Consider the following 24285-nt stretch of genomic DNA (forward strand, 5'->3'; position numbering starts at 1 on the left):
GTTAAAAAGAAGTAAGTTAGCTCTACAGAGAACTATTAAAGCTCCCAATTGCATTGCATTCTAATAGAAGATTAGAATAATAGAATTGAGTTTTGGGACAGAACTTAAGTTTTTTGCTTAGAAATTATTATACTGCAGATTAGATAGAATTTTACAAAATATTTTAAATCAGCAGCCAAGATCAGATGACAGTTCTGTAAGTTAATCCAATTATGAATTAGTGAGTTGTCCTTTATATCAACATACGAAATTAAGATTGCTTATAAAAATCAACAACATTAGATACTAAATAATACAGTTGATTTAGCTAGAGCTTTTCAAAAGTTTTTGGATTTCATAGATAACTTGTTAGAAGTAACCAGTTCAAAATGAAAAAGAAGTTTAAATTCCACACCTATCCGAAAGGCATTCTCTGGTGCTAATTCTTACAAAGTTATTACAGTTAGAGACATTTTATTGCTTTCTCTTTTTGTATTTGTTTGAATACTGGGAATTGAAAAATAAGAACTTAATAACAGAAGGTATTTAACCATGCTGCATTCTTAGTATTTCACTTTTCAAGAAGTCCCATTGATTACAATATATCAGCTAAGGTAATAAATATATCACAAAATGACACTAATTACTGTAATTTCTCACCAAGATAGGACAGTTGTTCTGAAGCATTCTCATTTGTTTGTGTTTTTCTTAAACTAGTTTTGCAAAACCAAAGCCCTCCTTGAAACTATCCCAGCTACACATACAGGAACATACTACACTCCATTAACTCAAACATGTAGGAATTTTCTACCATTATTTTCATACCAGAGCTATTTATAAGGACAATTTAATCTGTTCTTTTCCCTTTAATAATCCAGAAAATTAAGCACAACTGCTTCTTTAATACAACATTATGGTTAAAATTTAACAGGGGTACAATTTCACAAGTGACAAAATGAAAGGCTGATTTTACTGCAGCAACATATAATGGCCACGTTCAATATTAGAGAACATCAAAGGAAGTGTACAAGTACCTGATATGATAGGTATACCTATTTTATAGTAGATATAATAAAACAGACCAAAAGAACATTGTAACCAACAGGGATGTCTTTGCTCATTCAATCACAAATGACGAAGGAAAAAGATGGAAAGAGTGGAAAGAGAGCAGCCACTGACTTTGGGGTTTAATTTATGGCTAATCAGAAATATGATGAAGAATTATCAGTGAAATTCTAATGTTGGACAGCTAAGAAATGGTGAAAATGTACCAGACAGGTTATCTTCAGAAGAACCAAATCTTAGCTCAAAAGTAGTATATTATTTCAGTAGATTCAGCTTTATTACTCGTTTGACTGAGAGTTTACAAGAATGATTCCCAGGTGCAGGTTTTGAAATTCACAAAGTTTGAGCAGTGCAGAGACCTCTAAATCTCTGATAAGACTGTTGAGTTACTTTGATAGACACCTGACTTCCATCTATACCATACCCTAATAAAGACTATGAGGCTCTTAAAAGTCTGTCTCTCCTAACCCTGTGGAAGTCCTCTTATCGCTGTTGTCCCATTGGGTATTACCACAGTTTGCTATAAGGAAAACTAGAGTGTTGGAAAGACATGCTTCAAGCTGTTCTTCATTAACTCCCCACTTCAATTTTTTAACAATGAAATTTAAACTATATTTTTGGATAACAATAAGTAGTATATTTGCTTTACTATCGGATGATATTAGCTTAGGTATATAATTTTCAGTATTCAATCAGTTCTGGTGACTTTATAGGAAATTTTTATACCTTTAATTCTGAAATTGTACTTGAATACCTTTGAATGATGGTCTTGATTGAAATAAAAATTTAATCTTAACAGACAAAAATATGCTTATTTTCCCTAATTGCTTCTCCTGCATTTCTGTTTAAAGGAGTAAAAAATATTTTTTCCTGTGTTTGAAATGAAACAAGCTCATATAAGAAATAGTTGCAAAATGTAACTGAGTCTAGAAAATATGTTCAGCCAACAGAAGAACCTCTACTCTCTTGGACAACAAGGGACCCACTCACATGTGAATAACAAGGAGGAAAAACAAACCCACTTTTATCTGCTCTGTTAAATTTGGACTGATGGAAGCTGTTCCTTATCATAACATGCCAAGAGCAAATATAATTGTCAAAGGGAAAAAAATGAACAGTCTGTTCTTTTTTGATAATACTCACCTAAAATCTTCAGCTCAGCACTGGCATAAATGGTACCATACTTATTTTCTGCTAAGCACTGATACATTCCAGCATCTGAGAGATTTACACTGTGGATCATCAGAACACCATTAACCGTCTCAATCCTGCTCTGTAATGGAAAAAAACCAAAAACTATAAAATCAAACAGGCACTGGAAATTTGCCATACTACCAACTTAAGGCAAAGGGACAAAAGACCTTATTAAACTAAAATAAAACTGAGCAACAAATTTCCTTGGGCATACTTTTTTTCTTGTTATGTAGAGAATGACAAGAATAAAGCAGATGGGTGAGGGCAGAAAAAAACTCAAAATATTTACAGTTAAGTATTTATCAGTGCAAGTTCACTATCTCTAGTTTTTGCCTGTTTGTGTGTCTGTCTGCTATAAGCCTTACATTATTTTTTCATAAAAGCAGTTCATCCTGGGGGCTTTGATGACGAAAGAAGACAGTTGTGGAGGTAATATATCTGATCATCTTCACATCTCAAATTCACAGCAAATGTTTGGTTTCAGTCATGGTACTATTTTCATAAAAGAGGATATAAAAGATTGCTTGTATGAATAAAAGTGAAAGGGTCTAATCACCTTATTCATTAGTGAAAATTTCTTATTTGAAAGGTCCACTGGTAGAAAATGATTACCACAGCTGAAAGAGTAGGAGCATTAACAGCTGTTTATGGAAATGTGTACTTCATAGAGCTGTATAATGAGTAATTTCAACTGCTATAAAACATCTCTAAGTTTCATTACAGTTGTTGTAGGTTTAATTAAAAATTGATAAAGAAGAGAGTGTTTGGGAATGCAGAGGAAACTATGAAAAAGTTCTCTCTGTTGTAAGCATCCAGTTTAAACTGATTTAATTTGACATTTCAGACCCTGGTGCAACTAATGGTTTGGAAAATCAGAAAACTAAAAAGTACAGATATTTAAATTACTTCAATCTCAGGACTAATAGCTCCATCTAAAAAGGCAGAAATGGATAAAGTAAAGGCATATAACCTTATTGTCAATGTCTCACAGCTTCAAAAGTGAACTGTGTTTATGTTTCCTTTCTCATTGTTTGCATAATTGGATGATATTCACAGATAGAAGTGACATTCACTGAAAAGAAAGATATTACATCTTTTATATTCATAAATCCATTCTGTGAATTCATTTACGAATGGAGACATTTTCTCCAAGACCTGAACAGCTTTATTTTAATCTGGAATAATGCATGAAATAAATTATAAAACTTTTCTGTACTCTAGATTATTTGAGACTATAAAAATGTAAAGGTGCTAGGTAAAACCCACATGATGTGGGCTGATGTGTTGATTCAGTGAGAGAAAAAGGACTAAGTGAAATAAAAGGCAGGATGTGCTATGAGTGGCCCTTTAAAAAGCAGAGAATTTTAGCTAGATCTAATTCTAAAATATATCAGCTTACTGTAGTTAAGGACTTTCCATTCTAAGAGTTTACATAGAGCATTTTAATGGTTTTGATGGTGAATTCTGTTACTTGTAGAGTATTAACAGTGTTGAAAACTGATGAAAATCTAATAGCCATTGTGTCTCTTACATTAGCCTGCTAGTGTTTTTAAGAGTATGATTATATACAAAAAAAATGTAGTAAATAACACAACATAACATTGGGGGAAGTATAAAGGAATTTGATTGAGCAAATGCAGCACTTCTTGGAGTCATTACTGTCTTTTTATACAGAAAGAGAAGATACAAATAGCATAATACCACTACCTAAAAGAGAAAAGAATAAACATTCTGGTGATTGCTTAGATGTACATTTTGTACAATGGCAGATGCTGCTGCAGACACGGTTCAGAAGATCCCGTCTCCCAGATGTTTCTGAACTACTGAATTACTGATGGATACAATTTTATACTGAGATGGTTCAGAGAGCACATGCATAGAAAACCTGTCTGTATACTAACACAGAAAACAGTCATTTCTGAAGTACTTTTCATTAGTTTCTTTAGCAAACTTTATCTGAATGAAAGGAGAAGCGTGGAGCATACTGGTGACATCTTATCTAATGTACCTGTGGCCAGAGAGGAACTCCGTTTTTCAGCCAACGGTATGTGGGCCTTGGTTTTCCAGTGGCTTTACATTCCCATCGGAGCTGATCTCCACTGTCTAATTGAGTGTCATTAAGTTTCTCCACCCAATGTGGATAGGCTGCAAGAAAAAAAAATACCATGCTATTTACAAAGCATATAAATTGTTTAATCTCTAGCAAAGACCCAAACAATTAAAAGGCTTATGCCTTTACAAAGCTTAAATTAGTCTCAGAAAGAAGCAACCCAAACCAAAAGATAAAGTAATAAAATTAACGAAATTCCATAACTTTAAAGGAAATGTTGTAATGGCACCAAGCAGTGAGCAGTATCATGACCAGTAAGAGAAATCTGCCTGATTTAATAAAGCCCAATTGATTAAATTACAGTACTACATATTCATGCATTCTTTATTACTGAATTGAAGAACTTTTGCTTGGTAATCACAATAGAATATGTAGGAACTTCTCAAGACCTAAGGTATTAGATTTTGCTAAAGAGGTCAATCATGATAGTGTTCAATATAGTTTTCTCAGTTTACAAGGTAATCATCATGATTTATTCAGCTATTAATGACTGGGCAATTGGTAAGGTATTTGCACATATTTTTGGTCAAGTGTCTTAGGTTTAATTTGTACTTCAAGGGAGAAAATGCGTTTAATGTTTTAAGCACAGAACCCACAAGATTTTCAGCATTCATTAAGAAGATAAATTATACTGTAAGTCTATGTTAACCCACTCTCTTTAAAAGGTAGACAATTGTTAGGTGTATATGTGATCATTAGTACCTAAATTTTGTGCAAGAATCTGTTAAAAAACAGGGAATATTTATTTTGCAGAGACGTAGATATTTAATGTAGCAGACAATCAGATAGCTCTATGTAGGATCTAATCATTTGGAAAACTTCATATAACTGAGTCAGGAACTGAGCATTCACAGGTAGAAATAAAAATGTATGCTTAAAAGCCAGTTATTGGTTTTTCACAGTGTAGACACATCAATTTCTACAGCAAAGAGGATTATGTATGAAATTAATTAACTTATTGATATTAAATATTGGTTTGTGCTTTTATTTTTCAAATAGTAGACAATAAGCAACTAAAAGACCTTCATTGCTAAAGGAATATAAAATTCTTCTGCTTGGTATGAATAGAAGTCCAGATCTGTCACAACAAAGTCTCTGCTTCAAATGTCGAATAAAAGATAACGTACTTAAATATGGGGAAGCGAGCTTAAAAATAAATCTTTGAATCTAGCTGGCGTTTGACAGGTCACCAATCAAAGATGTGAGAAGACATGAAAAGGCATGACAGGTAACTAACTGCTTCTAGCTTACATCGCGTATGTGGATGATAAAGAAAGTGAATGAGGTGTCTATCATTCCTAAGCAGAGAATAGCTGCTCCAGAGTTCCTGACCAGACAGTTGTCAGAAGCTGAAAACCTATCAGAAAAAGAATCACTCATTTCCCTTTTAGTAGAGGAAACCACAGATAAGACTGACCCAGCCTAACTCCCAAACCCAAGACCAAAAACATCTGCTCCCTCATTCTTCTCATTACAGTCAAGGCAAATGCATGACATGCTCCATATGCGCTCCTCTGGGCTGAGTCACTTTATTCTTAATTTATATCAAAGGATCCCACTAAATCCTCAAAAGCAGTTTGTGTGAGTCCCTGCTCACTTGTTGTCTACTAATCGCCCTAAAAATATAATTCAATTGCATTGTATAGTTTTTGCTGTTGTTTTCTTTTTGTTTCAGTATGCACAAAGAAAGCATGCTGAGGAGCAATTTTTTCCTTTGAAAATAAGTAAGCTAATATGCGTTTAGAAGATGAGACAGTTAAATGTGTAACTAAAAATTCATAAAAGTTAGCCATATGCTACCATAAAATCATGCAGTTTCAAAGAGATGTGAAGCTGCTCCTATTTATATTTCATTCATTTTATTATTTTGATTTTCTGAAAATTCCATTGTATGATCCAAAGCATATCTAGTCTCATTTTTCTTTGTTGATTTTGACCTCATCATGAACCAGAATGTCCAGAATTAGAGTGTGCACCTGTTCATACTGAAATGAAACTGTCTCCTCAAGCCTGGCTGCAGAGGTGTTCTCCTTAGTACACAACTCCTATTCCCTACCCTCATTTGTTAGTGGTCTAGACAGCATAGTCATGCCATGGCATGGTTCCTCTCTAATCACACACTTGCAAATCACAGCGACATTATCGATTGGTATTAAAACTTCTTTTCATTAGTTGGGGAATTCCTACCCTAAATTTTTTCCTCATAGCCTAAGTGGCCTTTGGATTCATAATTTTCAAGCTGTTAAGCCTGTCATCTGCCAAGACAATGACTTAGATTCCCATTCCTTTGAGAATAAGGTAGCAAAGCAATAGGTAGGTTACCAGGAATAGAGCTAAATGCATGATTGAGATAAATATTTTCATCATTTTTTGGCTTCTTTTCCTCTCTCTCTCTCTCCTCCTTGCTTTGCCACAAAGGGTTCCCTCTTTTCTCATGGGCAAGGGTCACTCTTCATAATATCATAACACTTGTTCTTAAACTGTGTCAATTTAAAAAGTTAAACCTTTAACTGGTTATATAACCTCTGACTCAATGTATTATTTTCTTTTATTTTTAATAAAAATGTGTTAATATCATCCTGATATACATTTGGGCAAAGAAATCTCCATTCTATAGTTGCACTTAAATTAAATTAGAAAATATAAATTCCAAGAAGAATTTAAACAGATTTCAAAAGTAACACATTTTTTTTTATTTTCTTAGAGGCAACAGTCTTCTTGGGTAAAAAGGAGTGTTTGTCTGGTTTTCATCTGTCCAGAGAAGAATTTTGAAGCGAGTGTAAGAATAGAAAGACATGTTTATTATTCAGTGGTCTTTATGTATATTGTGCCATAGCTTTATACAGTGCTCCTGAGATTTTAAAATCACCATCCACTCTGTGATTTATTTTATGGTGCATTGCTGCACCTGTTTGTTCAAGGATGTCAAAATATTTTACAAACACAAATTAGCAATAAATCCGCAGTTTATAGGCCAGGTTTTATATCTTTTGTGCAAAATGAAATTCAGATGCAGAAAACTCAGTCCACTTTTTCAAATTTTTAAGCAATTTTGACTAAAAGAAAATTAAGGACAAAATTTTGCATAGACAAATGACTTCAAAGAAGGTTTTAAATGTGAATGGGTACAGTCTGGGATGAAAAAAGAACATTTCTGAACATGAGGCCAATTGGGAAGCATGCAGTATGAAAAGAATAGATAGCTATCAAAGAAAGATAAGATCATATATTTAAACTGGGGGTACAATTCTGACCATAAAAATGTATTCCTCTCTAGACAGTTTTGCTACATGTATCTCAGGATACCCAGTATTGGCACCAGTGGATTTTGTTCCATCCAGTTTTTAAAAAGTATTGAAATGTTTTCTAAAACCAGGCTGGCATGTTATACTACATTATACAACATTCCTGCTCTCAGCTATGATGTTAGAGCAAACTTCCCCTCATGCCGTGGCACTAAGTGTGCTGCTCTTGAGACAGTGTTGTAAGCAGGATCGGGGACTGATCTAGTCAAAAGAAAAGAAGGTAAAAATTATGGGTTTGTGATCTGGTTCATATCACCATCCTCTGCTGAACTGGCACTAGTGAGCAGGTAAGACAGAATCAAACCCAAGAGGTTCAGAGTGAGAGAGAAGCAGGAATTACTCTAACCACTGCTCACCGTTGGGAAAATGCTGCTAGTTAGGGTTTGTGGAGGAACTGTGATTAAACAAGAGTAATGTCCAATTTCTCCACTTGAATTTTAATTTTTGAGCTCTCGTCTATTAATCATTTTGAACTTGAATAATATTTCATGGAAACTACAGGATGAGCAGCTCAGTTGAGGAAAAATCAAAATCTCAAAATAGGTTTCAGGGCATTTGAGGATGTCTCGCAACACCAAAATTATGTTTTTAATGTCTTCATCACTTCTACGGCTGAATTTCCACTAAGTGCTGAGACTACAACAACCAGAAATTGTCAGCATCCAAAATACCACTCCCTGAACAACGTCCAAAGTTTCAACTGTGTCAGGCAGTCATGGCATATGTAGATTGCAGAATCAGGTAAGAAATGAAAAATCGCTAGTTTGTGATTAAATGTGACCAGACAGGCAGACTGGGTGTCCTGGGCTTTTTCCAAAACACTCTGTGGTGACCTCAGTGAAGAAGATTAAAGCAGACAGCAAGTGAATTCCTACAGAAATATGCAAATTGTGAGATGGCAGTATGACACAGCTGGTCCTACAGCCTGCGCTGAAAATTTACAAGAAACCCCTGGTAAGAAGGGATGGCCTACATCTGAATTTCATAGCCAAAGTCATTGCGGTATCCTGCAGGGGTAAGTTGTCAGTGAAAAAGACAATGAGCTTAAAGGTAAATAATTCATGTTGGCTGTTGTTTTGAATAAAAGGTACAGCAAGAAATGCTGTTTCAAGTATTGCCCCCAGACTCTGCCACATCAGCTGTCAAGAATGGAAGATGAGAATTTTGTAAAGCATCATATAGCTAAACTTTGTATTCCTAAAACCCTTCGTACGCAAACCCTCTTACATCCCTGGAAAAAAATTGTCAAGATTTATAGGCAGAGGAGACACTAATGTTGTCTTCAGGAGCACTGAAGGTTGTCAGAGTCTCACTGGGGAATATTTCATCTCGAGGCCAAGAAAAGACACTTGTAGGGGGCGAGTTACAGCTTCCACTCTTTATTCTGCTGTACTGCAGATCACTGCTGTTCTCCATTTGGACACCCTCTGTGCTGCTCTGACCTCGCTCCCTGCCAGTGGAGGGAGATGAAACTTGACTCAGATCTGATTTTGACTCATCTTAAGATTATTTAAGGTATAATAACACACTTAAGAGAAACATAATGATATACTAGTCTCACACATCTGTTAATCATAAGAATAAGACAATCTGACAGGGACCTCCTTTCTGTAAAGTTAAAGAAGTTATTCTAATTTAGTTGGAAAAAATGCTGATTAGCACAATCTGTACATTATCAATACAGGCAGTAACTGTAAAAAAATAAGAATTATGACAATAGTGGAGAACTAAAACATCATATTTCTGTCTGGACAGACTAGAAAAAAACTGATATAGAAAATGTTTTCTATGCACTCCTAGATTTGAGCACCATCTTTGTTTCTGCTCAAAATAAAACTGTGTCCAGGTTAATGAAAGAGACAGGATTGTATAGAACTCTACAGCGTAATTGCTGTGATTTTATGTCACAGGTCTGCAGGGTGCTCTTGAGGAAATAATTTGATTTTCCAGCATCTTATTTTCTCTCTTGAAGAGTACCTTTTATAGTCCTTTGACTCTGAAAGAGGGAGGCAGAGATATTTTTAATTCCTTTATAAAGTATTTTGGCATCTAGTACCTTCACAGTTCTAGAAAACAGCTAGTAAGTGTATGAGCTGGGGTAGACCTTATGACTCAAATTATTTATTTCTTTTTTAAATTTCAGGCATTTTAAGAGATGGTGTCAAAGAAGACCAGGCATGCTGCTAAATGTCCTTGGCCACTAGGTTCCCAGCACCAGCCTCTGTACTTTCCTGGAAGTAATTGACAGTAAGAATTTGTAACACCAGAGAAATACCACTGGGATATTGGCATAGTAGGAGGCATTAAATAGTTCCTCAGCTTTGACTGCTCTTTTCAGTAAAAAGCCTGATAAAACCTTCGCTGCAAGTGCAGTACGGGTGGCATGTCCAAAACAAAAGGCGCGAACTACCACCTTTGCAATAACATATTTTTTTGCAGCATACATCAAAAAAAATTGAGACGAAAACCTGTCTTTGGCTCTAGATGGATGAGAAAGAAAAGCAAGGAGAGAAACATCACCCAGAGACACACTGATACTTGCCAAAAACAAAGGAACTAAGATAAAGACATTGGAAAGCTAGAGGAGACAGGAAAATTGATTATGGACCAGGAAATATTGACATATGTGGAAAATAAACTAAATGTGTGATGCCACTCTATGGTTATTTGATGAATGTGTGTGACAAAGACAGAGAACTGTATATAGTTAGTAAGGGGGAGAAAACACTGGGAGCCATGGGCTGAAAACAAGAAGTGAAAAATAAAATTGATTAACAGGAGAGTCTCCTTCTTAAAGGTATCTATTAACTTGAGAACCTGACTAAACTGCAGTACTTGGAATTCCACCAAATGCAGTATTTGAAGACAAAAAAACCAAATCAGAGCCTGAAAGATTTGTTGTGTCACCTCCTGCAGTAGACCTTTCCTGCTAACACTTAAACCTGTAGGATTTGTGGAAAGATAGCAAGTGATGTAACTTTAATTGATAAGTAGGTAGGACTCAAGCATACATTCAACATAAGCAAAATTTTAAATTGTAAATATTCAGGGCATGTCTTATACAGAGCTTTCATTTCTAGCCTCTTGGATGTATCCACAGTGCTATATAAAACTCATAATTTTGACTAAATATTTCTAATTTGAAGTTATGTTTTGTTTTAGTGTGAAGCATGATTCATTTTTTTAATGCTCACTCAAAAAAACTTTTAGAATGACCAATACTTAAGAGAAAAAATTAAGCATTTTCTGAAAAGCAGTACCTTCCTAAATGATGCATGCCTTGACATAGAATTTTTTACAAAAACAGAAGGCCTTCTCCAGCTCAGATTCCTGTACACTTAAGTTAAGAAAGCTCAGCACCTAAGCATTGCAAGGGTGAAGAATTAATAAAAGTGTAATAAAAGTTCTAAGATATTTTTAGTATTGTTTTCTCATAGATACATCATGCCTAGGTTGCATGTCAGTGTTATATATCATGTCAGGAAAAGAATTCAGATTTTTAAATTACAGTAATATTCTTAAAAAAATAACCAAACCCCTCCATAGAATTCAAACATTAAATTGTATTTAAGTCAATTCTATGAGGGAGTCAATTTTATCTATATTTCAGACTTTAATGCATCACTAAAGAAGAAAAATGCAATAGTATTTGTATTTCAGAATAAACATATTTAATTTCTACTGACCTTAGCATCTTTCATATGTAGTTAAAGATTTAAGTGGGGACAAAGCATTGTTGAATAATACTGTGTGCAGTTACACTTACTGTACACTTGCAGTTGTCCTCTGAAGACATTTCTTCCACGAGAATTTTCAGCCTTGCATTCATACATCCCTGCATCCTCTAGCTGCACATTAGGTATTTCAAGCACAGCTTGGGATTTTCTCAGGCGGGCTTTACTTGGATTATGACCATTAACTTTCCTCCAAGAGATTGTTGGAACAGGGCTAGAATATTTAGTAAAATAACTGTTAGCACTCTTCCACTATGAAGAATATAGATTCTGTTATCTGGTAGTTTAGACACTTAATAATCTAAGTAGCAATAAAATATAACCACAATTAAGGTTCATACAATTCTTGATATACCTCACATTCTGCAGGGACTCCTTAATAAATGGTTTGTCACATGGAATGTGTCTCATTCACAGGGGAGGCCAAGTTTTTAGTGAGACCAAAATAAATAACTTTAAATACTCCCTCTAGAGCTTCTTTAGCACTTTATGCTTTATTCCTGAACACTTTCACTGAATAGGTAAAATAAAATAACAGCTTCAAAACCCTGTTGAATTTAGTAAATTCCAACACTTCCTGATTTTCCTGCAATGAAACTGTAGTTCAGGAGACCACCAAGCTATACGTCCACCAAGGTGGGGGATATCAGTGTTACTGTATCTTGGATAAATTAAGTTGACCAATGTTTTGGACACCTTATCTGTTAGAATATTCTTTAAGCTCCAAAACTGTTTGTGTAAGAAGTACATATCAATGGCACAGCATTACAGGAATTCTCGCAGGAATTGAAGGGCTTTTCCTTGTAGCTTGCTTTTCCACACAGGTGTATGTAGAAACCGTATTATTTACATTCATAACAAAGGGAGAAATGGATTAGATAGTTTTTGCACTTAGTCAATTTTCTGTTTAGCCCAAACACTCATCAGACTTTGTGCACCCGTTGGGCTTTACGGTACAGACATACCTTTGTCTAAATATGGCAGTGGATACTTAGGGGTGAAGAAAAGGAAAAAAAAAAAGAACTGTAGTTATAAAATGTTTGATTATGAGCTGAAAATTCCACTTCAGGCATTCCAAAAGAAGCTTGGAGGACATCATAAAAGAAAATGTAACTGTTCCATACTGATAATTTTATATTCATTTGAATTTCTTTCAAGTCGAAGCTTAGATATAAACACAGTTGGATGTTGTGGCAACTTAGATGGAGATAAGTACTTCACATCATACATTCAAATTCGAAGCTTCTATTAATGTCTGTCATCAGTTGCTAACTCTACTTGCTGTAATTAAGTGAAGTTGCATTAAAAATACACCTTTCCCTCAGTATTCAAGATGTCCAAGTTGAGACACAACAAATACAGACATGCCAACCAATCGCAGCTGAAGCTCCAAATATTCTTCAGCGAGTTAAAATCAGGTTGTGTATTAATGCAGTTGCACTCAAACTTCCAGACAAATTCTGTACTTCTCCAAATTCTAGTACTTCACAGAGATTCAGAAAATTCCCAGGCTTGTAGTTGGAGGACAGAATTTTTCTCTAATCTTATCCCCTGAATGTCAGAACTCACTGAATTTCAATAAGCCTATTAACATAAAGCCTTCACAAAGTTTGTTCTGTGGCCAACATATAGTTGCACATGGAATACATTTATTTGAATATATCAGAAAGAGAAAATCACTGTTTATCAGCTTGCTGCACTGATTCCTTACCTCGGGAAAAGATACTTTATTTGGAGTGTGTGTGGATTCATCTCTGAGGCATAGTCCCTACAGTACTATTCAATTCTTTATTACTGTCCCTCACAGAAGAAATATACGTACCGAAATCAGATCCCCCCATTTTTTCCCTTAGTAAAAAAAAAACAGACTGATCTCTTTTTCTTTGGTGCTCTACTCATATTTCCTTTTATTTGTATAGATGTTTGTGGGTCATGTTATTAGTAAGGATCATATGAGCCCTCTTTTTCCCCCTACTGTATCACCATAGAAGTTTGACAGCTTGCTCATTATTAATTGTAAATTACTATTTTACTGACTGGTTTCAGATCTTGGTGTGTGTAGGTTTGATTTGAGTGCATCTTCTGTGCAGCTTGCATGGATCTAATTTATAAAGTTCGATTCCTATTAGAAGTTATTTTACATACTTCTGAAGCAGAAGATTAAAAGAACTTCCTATTCTAGCATGACACAAGTACTTCAACCTATTAAATTCTAAATATGAATCAAAAATAGAATATTTCTGTCTCTGATGCACTATTAAAACTTATTGCCTTTTGCCCTACCACTTATGGTATTCTTTTCATCTCCTTACCTATGTATTTTTATTTACTATACTTTGATAGTTTTCTGTATATATTAGAAGTAAATAAAAATAGTGGGAATTTTTTTTCACATGTATTAGGCCTTGATTTTTTTTTTGTAATTGCACACTTCACTTGTTTACACTTATTCACACTTATTCAAATTTATACTCTATCTCGAGTGACTTTCTGAATATTTTGTAGATCTTATTGTTTCAGGTTCAGCTTTAAGTGTAAACTCCTTATATGCTCGTCCTTTCTCTATGTAGAAAATAATTATGTAATGATTGCTGGCTATAAAACAGCAACCATGGCCAGGCAAGTGTTTCATTAATCACCCAGTCCACAGCACAGATCCATAGTATGCCACCACTGTATGCAGGTGCATTATTATTCTTCAGTAACTGCTGTTTTACGAAAGAGAGAGGTAGGCAAGTACACTTTATTCGGCACCATAAGGGTGCCACACTTGTTGCCCATTTTTGCTTATTTACCCTTCAGTCCTACTTCCATCAAAATCAATAACAAAGATGCTTTTGGCCTGTTGTCATGGAAGAAAGCTGGTTCTGATAACTGGATTTTTTTCATAATATATGTTTCTAAGAAACAATGAAGATATTATAAACCATTAAATTTCTCTCATTTAGTTGCTATGAATACTCTTGAAATTCACATGTTTAGAAAATTTCTATTAAATTGCATTTAACTAATTTTTTTTGAATACGCTTTTGTGTATACTACAGAAAGTAAATGTATATACCATGGCGAATACATAGGAAACTTGTTCTCTGGATAATTAGGAAACATTTTAAAAAAAAACTTACTTTTTTCATTATCAGTATGAGATAGTACGTGGAGTTTTTCAAAGAGATAAAATTACTTTAGCTATGTAGATTTAATGATTTCAAAGGAAAGTACTACAAAACTACAAATCAGTATTTGCAGGCAACTTGTAGTTCTTTTTAATGAAGCTTCATATTTTCCTTGCACAACTTATAAGTGAGTTATGAATTTTACATCTGAAATAAAAATATATTTGTATCTATTTCTCCTCTGTGACTTGTGTGAGAACTAAACAAAAGAACAATAGATATCTGAGTGAGGATACAAAAGAATACAATTGTGTGACTATTATAGAAATATTCTTAAAATCTACTATAAATGCTAACTTGTTCATCTTTTAAAGTGATCCACATATTTTTAAACACTAGAGCAATAGTAGGAGTATATCTAACATTAATTTGAGTTTAATGTAACATGCATAATTGTTAAATCTTATATTCTTTATAATCCATTTTTATCTTGGTGACAGCTCTCATCTATAGTAATATAATTTCCTTATTATTATAAACCTGTTCACATTCAGCTCCTATAAGTAACTTTGTTCAAGTTTCAGTTGAGTTCAGAGATAAGATTACCGCTCACATTTAGAAAAAATCCTTTGACTACTGCTGGTAAATCTTAGCACCACCAAGAAAAAAGTCCGACCTGACTTCAGAAATACCATCATTAAACTTCTCAGTTCATCTGAGCTGAAATAAAAGTTCTAAGAGGTCACTGGTCAGTATGAAGGGTATTACTGTGGATTTGTTCATTATCCATTTGAAGAAAATATAAGTTATAGTTTTACATTTACATCTAGAAGAGATTATAAGAGTCAGTTTTCAGTAGTATCTTATTTGGGAAAAGTGCTATTGAATTTGTTGGGAATTCTTCACAAGTTTCATTGGCAATAAAAATGTTTTGAAAAAAACTATTAAAAGCAATTTTATGCTTTTTTGGCAATTTCATCTGAAAAAGAATTTAATTAGATCCAAAGAGAATACGACCATATAGTGAGGAGGAAATGAGAGTTTTGAAATACTTTTCCCATGGATATGAGCTCTTTATTTCTAAGCAATACCTTAAATAAGAATGCATAGGTTAGTTTTTCTATTTTGAGTTAGTACAAATTGATATCCTCTTTTTGAAATATTCTACCTTCTACTGTAATTTCAATTCTTTTCCATGCTATTTCTCTTTACCATGCATCATTGTTCTGAGCTGTGCCTTCAAACCCACAGGTTCACATAAAGTATCTTGAAAACCTCTACATGCCTCTGCATTTGGAACTAGAAAAAAAACTTTTTCCTTATGCCTTCCAGCCTTGCTACTGTGTTAAATAGCTTCTAATTATTACAAGATAATTATGTAGGACTGTTAAATAAAGACAGAAGTAAGCTCTTTTTTTTTTTTTCTCAGATATCTAGTGCCCTTTATTTTCTAATCCCTGTAGAACACCCTTCCTCAGTTTGCTGGCAGAGAAATGTGTGGACATTCTTCTGAAAAGTGTGAAAGATATAACAGCAGGTAACTTGCCACCAGTCTGTGACTTGAGAAGAATCTGAAGCAACATGAAAATCAAAATACATATATGATATCTGTTACATTAACATGGGAGATAATACATGAAGAATTCACAAATTTAGGGAAGATAAGTGCTTTGAAGTAGAAAATCTGCCTGAAAAGGTGACATTTTTGGCAGGTGTTCACGGTGGTCATATGGATTCTCAGAGCCACTGTAGTGCAATAGCACTGTGTTTAGTTGCCCTGTGTGAAGCTATTTTATAACTGCACTTTTTCTCATGTCATTTTTCTCAGTTCCAAACTTTTTCCAGGCAGAATTTCTATAACTGGCACATCAATCTAGGATTTCCTAACTCTGCTATAGAGATAGGGATGGTATACATGTACAGATCAATTCCAGAGGACCAGTTATAATGAGTAAAGCACTTCTGGAAACAACAGATGTACTGCCAATCATGACACAAATGGTGGGGATTTGGTGGAATTTTTTCCCACTTCCCCTATGTCATATGGTAAAAGCAATTAACTCTGAAGTTCTAGTTGTAAGTATGAAGCATCTAGGTAGAATGAGGCAGAACAAGGCCTGGGAGCGCTACTTAAGATTTACTAAGGAATTTTTCTTACATTATTATGAATGGTTGCAATATTTCTAACAGCATTATTAAGTCTATGCAAGAACAAGTCCACTTGAAGGAAGGCAGAAATCAATCCAGCCTGAAAAATAAAAATAAAATCCAATCCTGCTAGCACCTTATGACCTAAACTCTTATTGAGATTGAGCTTAAACTGAGGCTTTGACTGAAGAAAGTATTAGGAAAATGTATTTGACACAAATAATACGTGCTACCAAAAGGAAAAATTTCCTGGAGCTATTCCTGTCTTACATAAACAAACTCAGCTGGAAGATGCTGCTTTCATGTTTAAAAAGGTTCCTTCTTCCCATCATAAGTTTACCTCCAGCAGAAAGGACAATCCTACTTATAATACTGACAAATGCTGTTTTACTGAGAACGTTCCATTTTCCTCTTGCAATGGTCTTGTGAACAATAAACTCGAAGAGTGGCTTCCACAGCTTCCAGGTGTGGTATCTGATAGAATTAAAGATATCTTTTTCCTAAAATAATAAGTGGTGTGAAAGAGCATGGGGGAACATGATTTTTTGTGCTATGGGATCTAGAAACACATATTTCTATACCAGTTTTTGTCTCTATCCTGCAGTTTGATTTTCAGCAAATTATTTTGTATTAATACTCTCTGGTTTTAAAAAGGAATATTACTGCCCATGGACTTCTGCACTGTGAATTTGCTTAATACTTGATGATGCTAAGATGCTAGACCTCTTGTTCCCCTAGTAATTCTCCTGTACGTGTGAAAAACACTGAATATTTGAGTCCCTAGTTACAACAAAGAATTGGGTGTATAGCATCTAGAATGATTTGCTCCATTTAATGCAAGCCAGGGATATTGGCATGTCATTAAGTGGTGAGAACCATAATACATTTATAAGACAAGTCAAAATTAACTTTCTCTTTCCCTGCAAACTGTGCATTAAATCTGGCTAGAATTCCTCAACCCTCCAACCTTCATTTATCAGGGCAGTGATCCATCATGTACTTTCACACTTTGTTTTGACCAGCAGTTCTCGCATAGGTGATAGCAATGCATGTGCTAATGTCACAGGACTCAGTGGCAATGAGAGCTGCTAATGTACTCCAAATGTCCTTAACACAGAATGAGGTTATCTGTAAAATCAAATGTACTTCTATATGTCAGTATTATTGTGGGAAGAGGTAAGAACTGATTTATGTTCATGGAAAGTAAAAGGAGACTTAATAATTTACAAAAGACAATACCAAAAAGGAGAGGCTGCTGGAGCTGAATGGCCATCCCATTTCAGACAACATTTCTGAGCTATGTGCCTTGACTGCCACCACACTGTAAAGACCTACTAACATATCCCAAAGCAATGACCAAAGAAGTTGTCATATTTGGCCTTAAAAAGAGTGTGTTTATATATCACAGATGTTAGTATCATTTTATACTTGTGCTATATGGCTGTGTTTATACCCAATAATATTCTGCTGCTGTTTGCTGCCTTAAGCCCTTATTCATCTTGATGCCTTTGGGATGCAGTATAGTACAGTTACCAGAGATTATCCTTGAGTTTGTTTTAAACTGTGACCAGTGCATTAGGTCGGCTACACTTCAGCATACTCCCAGGGCTGGAGCAAGACATGGATTCAAGGATTTGTATTATAAGGAGATTTATGTCAGAAAATAATTTGATCTCAGAATAGAAATCCTCATAAGACCTTTTGTTATGCTGGATTAGTGGGAAGGGGTCAAGTCAAGGGACAGTCTTGTATGCTTAGCTTGACAGTTTATAGCAGAAGGTGCCTTCTGCCAGGTCTGAAGCCAGAAGAATCTTACTGTGTACAGACTATATAAGAATATCTGATCTGGAACATGCTAGGTGAGCATAAATAAGGCATTACATTTACCAAGACCAGCCAACAAAAGGAAAAAAGGTAGGGGGAGAGTTATGGAAGATTTGGAATATAGTTTGGAATGGTGCACTGAAAAGAAAAGGCATATTTTACAAATTTGAGCAGAGAGGGTTAAGTTTTGTTCTTTGTAGTTAAGAAACAATAAAGAGCAAAACTGGAAACTTTTATTAGGCTGTATTTAGGGACCAGTTGGTACTTGGAGGACAGGGAGGTGATCCAAGACAGCCAGCATGGCTTCACCTAGGGCAAGTCCTGCCTAACCAACCTAGTGGCCTTCTGTGATGGAGTGACTACTCCAGTGGACAAGGAAAGAGCTATGAATGCCATCTATCTGGACTTCTGTAAGTCCTTTGGCAGGGTTCCCTACATCCTTCTTTCTAAATTGGAGAGATATAGATTTGATGGGTGGGCTATTTGGTATATCAGGAACTGTTTGCATGGTCACTTCCAGAGGTTAGTGCTCAACAGCTCGATGTCCAGATGGAGACTGGCGGCAACTGATATCCCTCAGGGGTCTGTATTAGGACCAGTGCTGTTTAATATCTTCATCAATAGCATAGTGGGATCAAGCACACTCTCAGCAAGTCTGCAGAAAACACCAAACTGAGTGGTGCAAATGACTCGCCTGAGGGTTGGGATGGTATCCAGAAGGACTTAGGCAAGCTTGAGAAGTGCACCCATGAGGTTCAACAAGGCCGAGTGCGAGGTCCTGCACCTGGACTGTGGCAACCCCTGGTATCAGTCTAGGCTAGGGGATGAAACGATGGAGAGCAACCTTAATGAGAAGGACTTGGAGTACTGATGGGGGAAAAGCTGGACATGAGCAGACAAGGCATGCTCACAGCCCAGAAGGTCAACTGTATCCTGGGCTGCATCAAAAGAATCTTGGCCAGCAGGTCAAGGGAGGTGATTTTGCCCCTCTACTCTGTTCTGGTAAGACTCCCCCCCCCATGCAGTACTGCATCCAGCTCTGGAGGCCTCAGCAGAGGAAAGTTAAGGATCTGTTGGAGCTGGTCCAGAGGAGGGCCACAAAAATGATCAGATGAATGGAATGGCTCTCCAGCATAGAAAGGCTGAGAGAATTGGGGTTGTTCAACCTGGAGAAGAGAAGGCTCCGAGGAGACCTTATTGCAGCGTTTCAGTAATTCAAGAAGGTTTATAAGAAAGATAAGGATAGAATTTTTAATAGAGCAAGTAACAACAGGGCAAGAGTTAATGGTTTTAAACTAAAAGAGGGTAGATTTAGATTAGAAATGAGGAAGAAATATTTTACTCTGAGGGTGGTGAAACACTAGAACAGGTTGCCCAGAGAGTTTGTAGATGCCCTATCCCTGGAAACATTCAAGGTCAGGTTGGAAAGGGCTCTGAATAATCTGATGTAGTAGAAAATATCCCTGCTCACTGCAGAGACATTGGACTAGATGGCCTTTAAAGGTCCCTTCGCACCCAAACAATTCTATAATTCCAAAATGAGTTTTTACATTGCCACTCTGATCTTTGCTTAGATGTCATACTAATTTCTCCATTTTTTGCTATTGTTTCTGTATATAGAAAAATCTTCAGTAAGCTCTGTTTACATGTATGTAGTCTATAATGAAAACATAGATAGTTACATTAAATAAATACTAGATTTTTCTTTAAAAATAGAAAAATCAGTTAGAAGAAAATCATGTCAAGGAGGTAAAAAAATTTCCTATACTCCATGGATTTCAAACTTTGGGATATTTATTAATTAGAATTGATTGAGAGTTAATTGTTCCAAGAGAACATTTTAGAACATATCACAGATTACTAGTCACTAAGTTTCATTTACTTGTGTGACTTAAAGATATGTAATTTCACCTCATTTTTCATTCATTTCAGTTAGAAAGCAAGATTAAAAAACAGACTATCAGCTGAGTTATTTCAAGCTTTATTACAGTTGGGATAAATGTTTATGACCAAACTATAAATCTCGTCAAAACAACGTTTACAATAGAATTATTAAAGCAACATTAACTATAACAGCATGAACAATGCTTCTACCGTAACAGACTCATCATAATTCAGTAATAAAAGGAAGTCAATATCTCTATTTCATTCTTATCTTTAGCTGAGAATATTTCACAATAAAAACATAGTCTTGACATTGCTAAAGTGAACTAAGTAGTTAGAAAGAATATTGATATACTGTGAATGATTTACATAAATAGCACAAGCATAAAACAATGTCTCAATATAGAGAAAAAACAAGCAAGTTGTAAGAAAAAAAATGTGTCAGCACTGTTCCCTATTGTTTCTTTTGATTAAAATCTCTATGAGTTGATCTATGTGGTTAAAAAATAACCAGAGTTAAAAAAAACCTTATTTTTTTTAGCAGAACAATACTTTTGACAGTCTGCATGGCCCAGGATTCCTATTTTAAAAGCAAAGATTGAAAACTTTGGTAACCTACAACTAGAGCAATAACCCACATCCTCTAATTTGTTCTGATGAAAAATAAAATACGATTACTCACTCAAATTTGGCCGGTGGCACTGACAGAAAGAAACTTTTTTTTTCTGGCTGGAGCCATAAACAAATGAATTATGAGGGTTATATGAAGAATAAAAAAAGGAACTTGCTGTGTAGTGTGATGCATGATCAAAAATGCAGTGAGGAAAAAGTCGAAGTGTGAGGGTCAGGTAAGGTGAGTACATTATACACAAGTTGACATCAAAAAATCTACATGAAAGTTTGAGTGTAGAAGAATTATTTGAACAGGAAAAAAAGAAGTCCACTTAGAGTTATATTACAGAAAAAGAAAATGTAAAAGAGTGATAAACTTTTGACACTTCCTTTTTCTTGCTTTCCCTGAAGTCAAGGGTCTGTGCTCATTGAGGAGGATTGTAACTTACAGGTTTTTCATGCAAGCTTGGACAAACTGGTACTATATCACTATTCAAATTATGAAAACTTGTTTTCAAATCTACTCGCTTGTCATGTCAACTCACGTGAGAGTCAGCTGGGAAAAGAACTTCTTCACTAAAACTCACCCAAAGATCACAATCTGTCCTTCTGATTTACATAATAAGCTTGAGTTCGGACATTGAAATTATGGACTTGTTAGAAAATTAGGATTTTCTGGACCACAAGCAACAATCTCATTACCAATAAACTCATCTACTACTACTCAATCTACTCATTATCAATAAACTACATCTTTTATCAAAACATTAGCTTGTCTTTTCAAATAACAGAGGAGACAAGTAGTGAAAATTGTTTTATTCAAAAGAAAATACTAACATACTATTGGTTAGATTTTTTTTCATTGTTTTGAATTCTTCCATTCAGTAACTTTTAAAAGAGATTGTTTTCTTTTTGTTAATTATAATTTTATTATTTTAACAATGCATAATGTAAGTCATAATCAGGACACAGCAATTATGTAAATTTTAAAGATGTTAAAAATAGATTATGTTAATACTTTGCTATTTTTTTAAATTATGCTTTAATAAGATATGATCCTCTGTCTTGTCAGGAAACAAACAAAGTCAAGTGTTACTAATAGAAGCGACTTAATTAAATGGGTGGCAGAAAGCATATCTGTATGTTATATATACAAATTTATATGAAACAATTAGATTTAATTGAAAGACAAGTTCTTGTGAGGATGTGACAGTGAATATGGCTATAAAAACAACTTTTAAAGAAAAGTAGGCCAGCATAAATTTCCAGCACAAATCACTATACATCAAGAATTGCAAAATATGCACTCTGATATATAGTAAAGTAAATTTTATTCGACTCCGCTGTCATGTGTTCTGTTACATCTCAGCAGTAAATAATGATATATGCATCAATTTCTTAGCCAATGACTGATGCTCGTTATAAGCAGCATGATCTAATAGAAACAGCATTATTTTGAGGTATTTCACTCTTGTATTACTTTGAATTCTTTAGCAACTACAGAGTCTATTTATAGATGGCATCGTTAACATAACATTTTTACTTTCATCAGCTCCTTGCGTTAGAATACAATTTGCAGAAAATTTGTCTGTCAAGCAATTAAGACATTTGATCTTAGTTTGGGGACAAAAGCTGCACAGCTCCAATTTATTTAATTCCTATAGCCATATTGACTGGCAGTTCTAAACAAACACTATTAATAAATCATTAATCTGTGACTAAAGACTAGGCTTTTTCTGGAATATTTGCCAAATGTCTATTTCAGGAAGTCTCACTGGAACGTCTGTCATTCTCACATTTACAGCAGAGAGGGGAGTGCTTCAGACAGCTAAATTATGCATGACAAAACCAGCAGCACATTGGTTTTGAGACTGGAATAATTTTGTGTTATTTACAATAAGAATTCACCAAATCTCCAAATGCTAAATAAGGAAGGAACAAGTTAGTTGATGATTCAGTTTGGTGATGTGGACTTATAGTGTAAAAAGGAAAGATTTGTACAAGCTACTAGGAATGGGGACAAAAAATGAAAATGAACAAGAAATCTGATGTATTTTTACCTCCCACCTCAGCCTCCAGGTTTCAAATAAGGCCTGAGATGTCACTCATGTAATTATTACCATATCAGGTTGAAAGCAATTTCAACTCAGCTGATTTGATTATGCATTAATGGCTGTGGAAAGAAGATAAGGATTGTATGGTAAAAATAGCTGCCTATTACAACAGCAGCAAATGGAATCAACTTACAAGATAACCTTACATTCCTTAATGGTTCAGGCGATTTTATTATTTTGTTTCTTAAAGGTTAATGCCAAATACGAACACAGAAATAAGCTTATTGATGGCTTTCCTGCCAGCCTTTGTCTTCCTTGTATGACCGTTCAAATAGTGACTGAGTCTTTTTGGGAGAGTTTACTAAATCCCAAGGTGCTGAAGATGGTAAGTGGCAGTAGCTGCGTTTTTTGCCTGTCAGTGTGCAAAGGACAACATGTGGCATACCTCCTCTTCACTCAAAAGTGACAGTAGACTTGTAATTTGTCTCCAGCTGCAATTTAATTCCAGCAAAATGAGGAAAACAGAAACTAACACATCAGTTACTTCTTCAGCCAGAGTGTGAAAGAGGCTTATTGCCAACTATTGACCTGGCAGAAAATTGGTTGATGTTGCTGGCAGAGTCTGGAGCCACCAGCCTCTACTAAACAGCCTTTTTTCCTCATATATTTCAGCATTTCAGAGAACATCTCAGTTTATTTTTATCCTGTCCTCTCTCGTGTACCTCTTTCCTTATCTTTACTATACAACACGTAACAGCTGTGTTTTACTCTACAAAAGCTCTCCCTTCACATTTGCTTTCTACATTGCTGCTTATGTTTAAATGGGGAATGAATTTGCAAAAGCTGCTGTGACTGTCTAATTGGCTCTGTGGTTTTGCTGTCCTGCCTTTACAGCTTCACTGGCCCTAAATAGATACAATTAAAATACTCTGTCAGAATTCTTCTGTAATTATTTATGAATATTTTTTGTTGACCTGCTCACTAAGAGTATCCAGATATTGGTCCAACAGCAAAAACAGGCAAGAAGGGAAGTAAGTTTAAGACATATCTCATCCAGCCAGTAAATAGGACCTGTTAAGAGAAAAATCTGAACAAAAAAACCCAGTGAGCAGTGACACATGAAGGCCAAATGACTATAAACACATTTTAAACACTCTCTCAGTAGAGACAGACTTTGAAAGATTGTTCTGGAAAACCCAACCTGCTGAGCCAGCTGGAGTGATGATTGTTAGGAATATAAATTATTGCTTTCATCTAATGATT

The 24285-nt window shown here is 35.1% G+C and overlaps 1 protein-coding gene across 2 annotated transcripts in view; it reads right to left on the reverse strand.

Moving 5' to 3' along the window:
- Nucleotides 1–24285, reverse strand: part of CNTN5 (contactin 5) — a 229500-nt gene that overhangs the window by 124127 nt on the left and 81088 nt on the right. For both annotated transcript variants that reach the window (XM_054055996.1, XM_054055995.1), the window contains exons 6-8: nucleotides 11420–11601; nucleotides 4247–4383; nucleotides 2188–2317 (exon numbers count right to left, since the gene is read on the reverse strand). In XM_054055996.1, the coding sequence (XP_053911971.1) occupies nucleotides 2188–2317; nucleotides 4247–4383; nucleotides 11420–11601 (449 nt within the window). The remainder of the gene's footprint in view (nucleotides 1–2187; nucleotides 2318–4246; nucleotides 4384–11419; nucleotides 11602–24285) is intronic.

Source organism: Cuculus canorus, chromosome 1, assembly GCF_017976375.1.
Source record: "Cuculus canorus isolate bCucCan1 chromosome 1, bCucCan1.pri, whole genome shotgun sequence".
Lineage (NCBI taxonomy): Eukaryota > Metazoa > Chordata > Aves > Cuculiformes > Cuculidae > Cuculus > Cuculus canorus.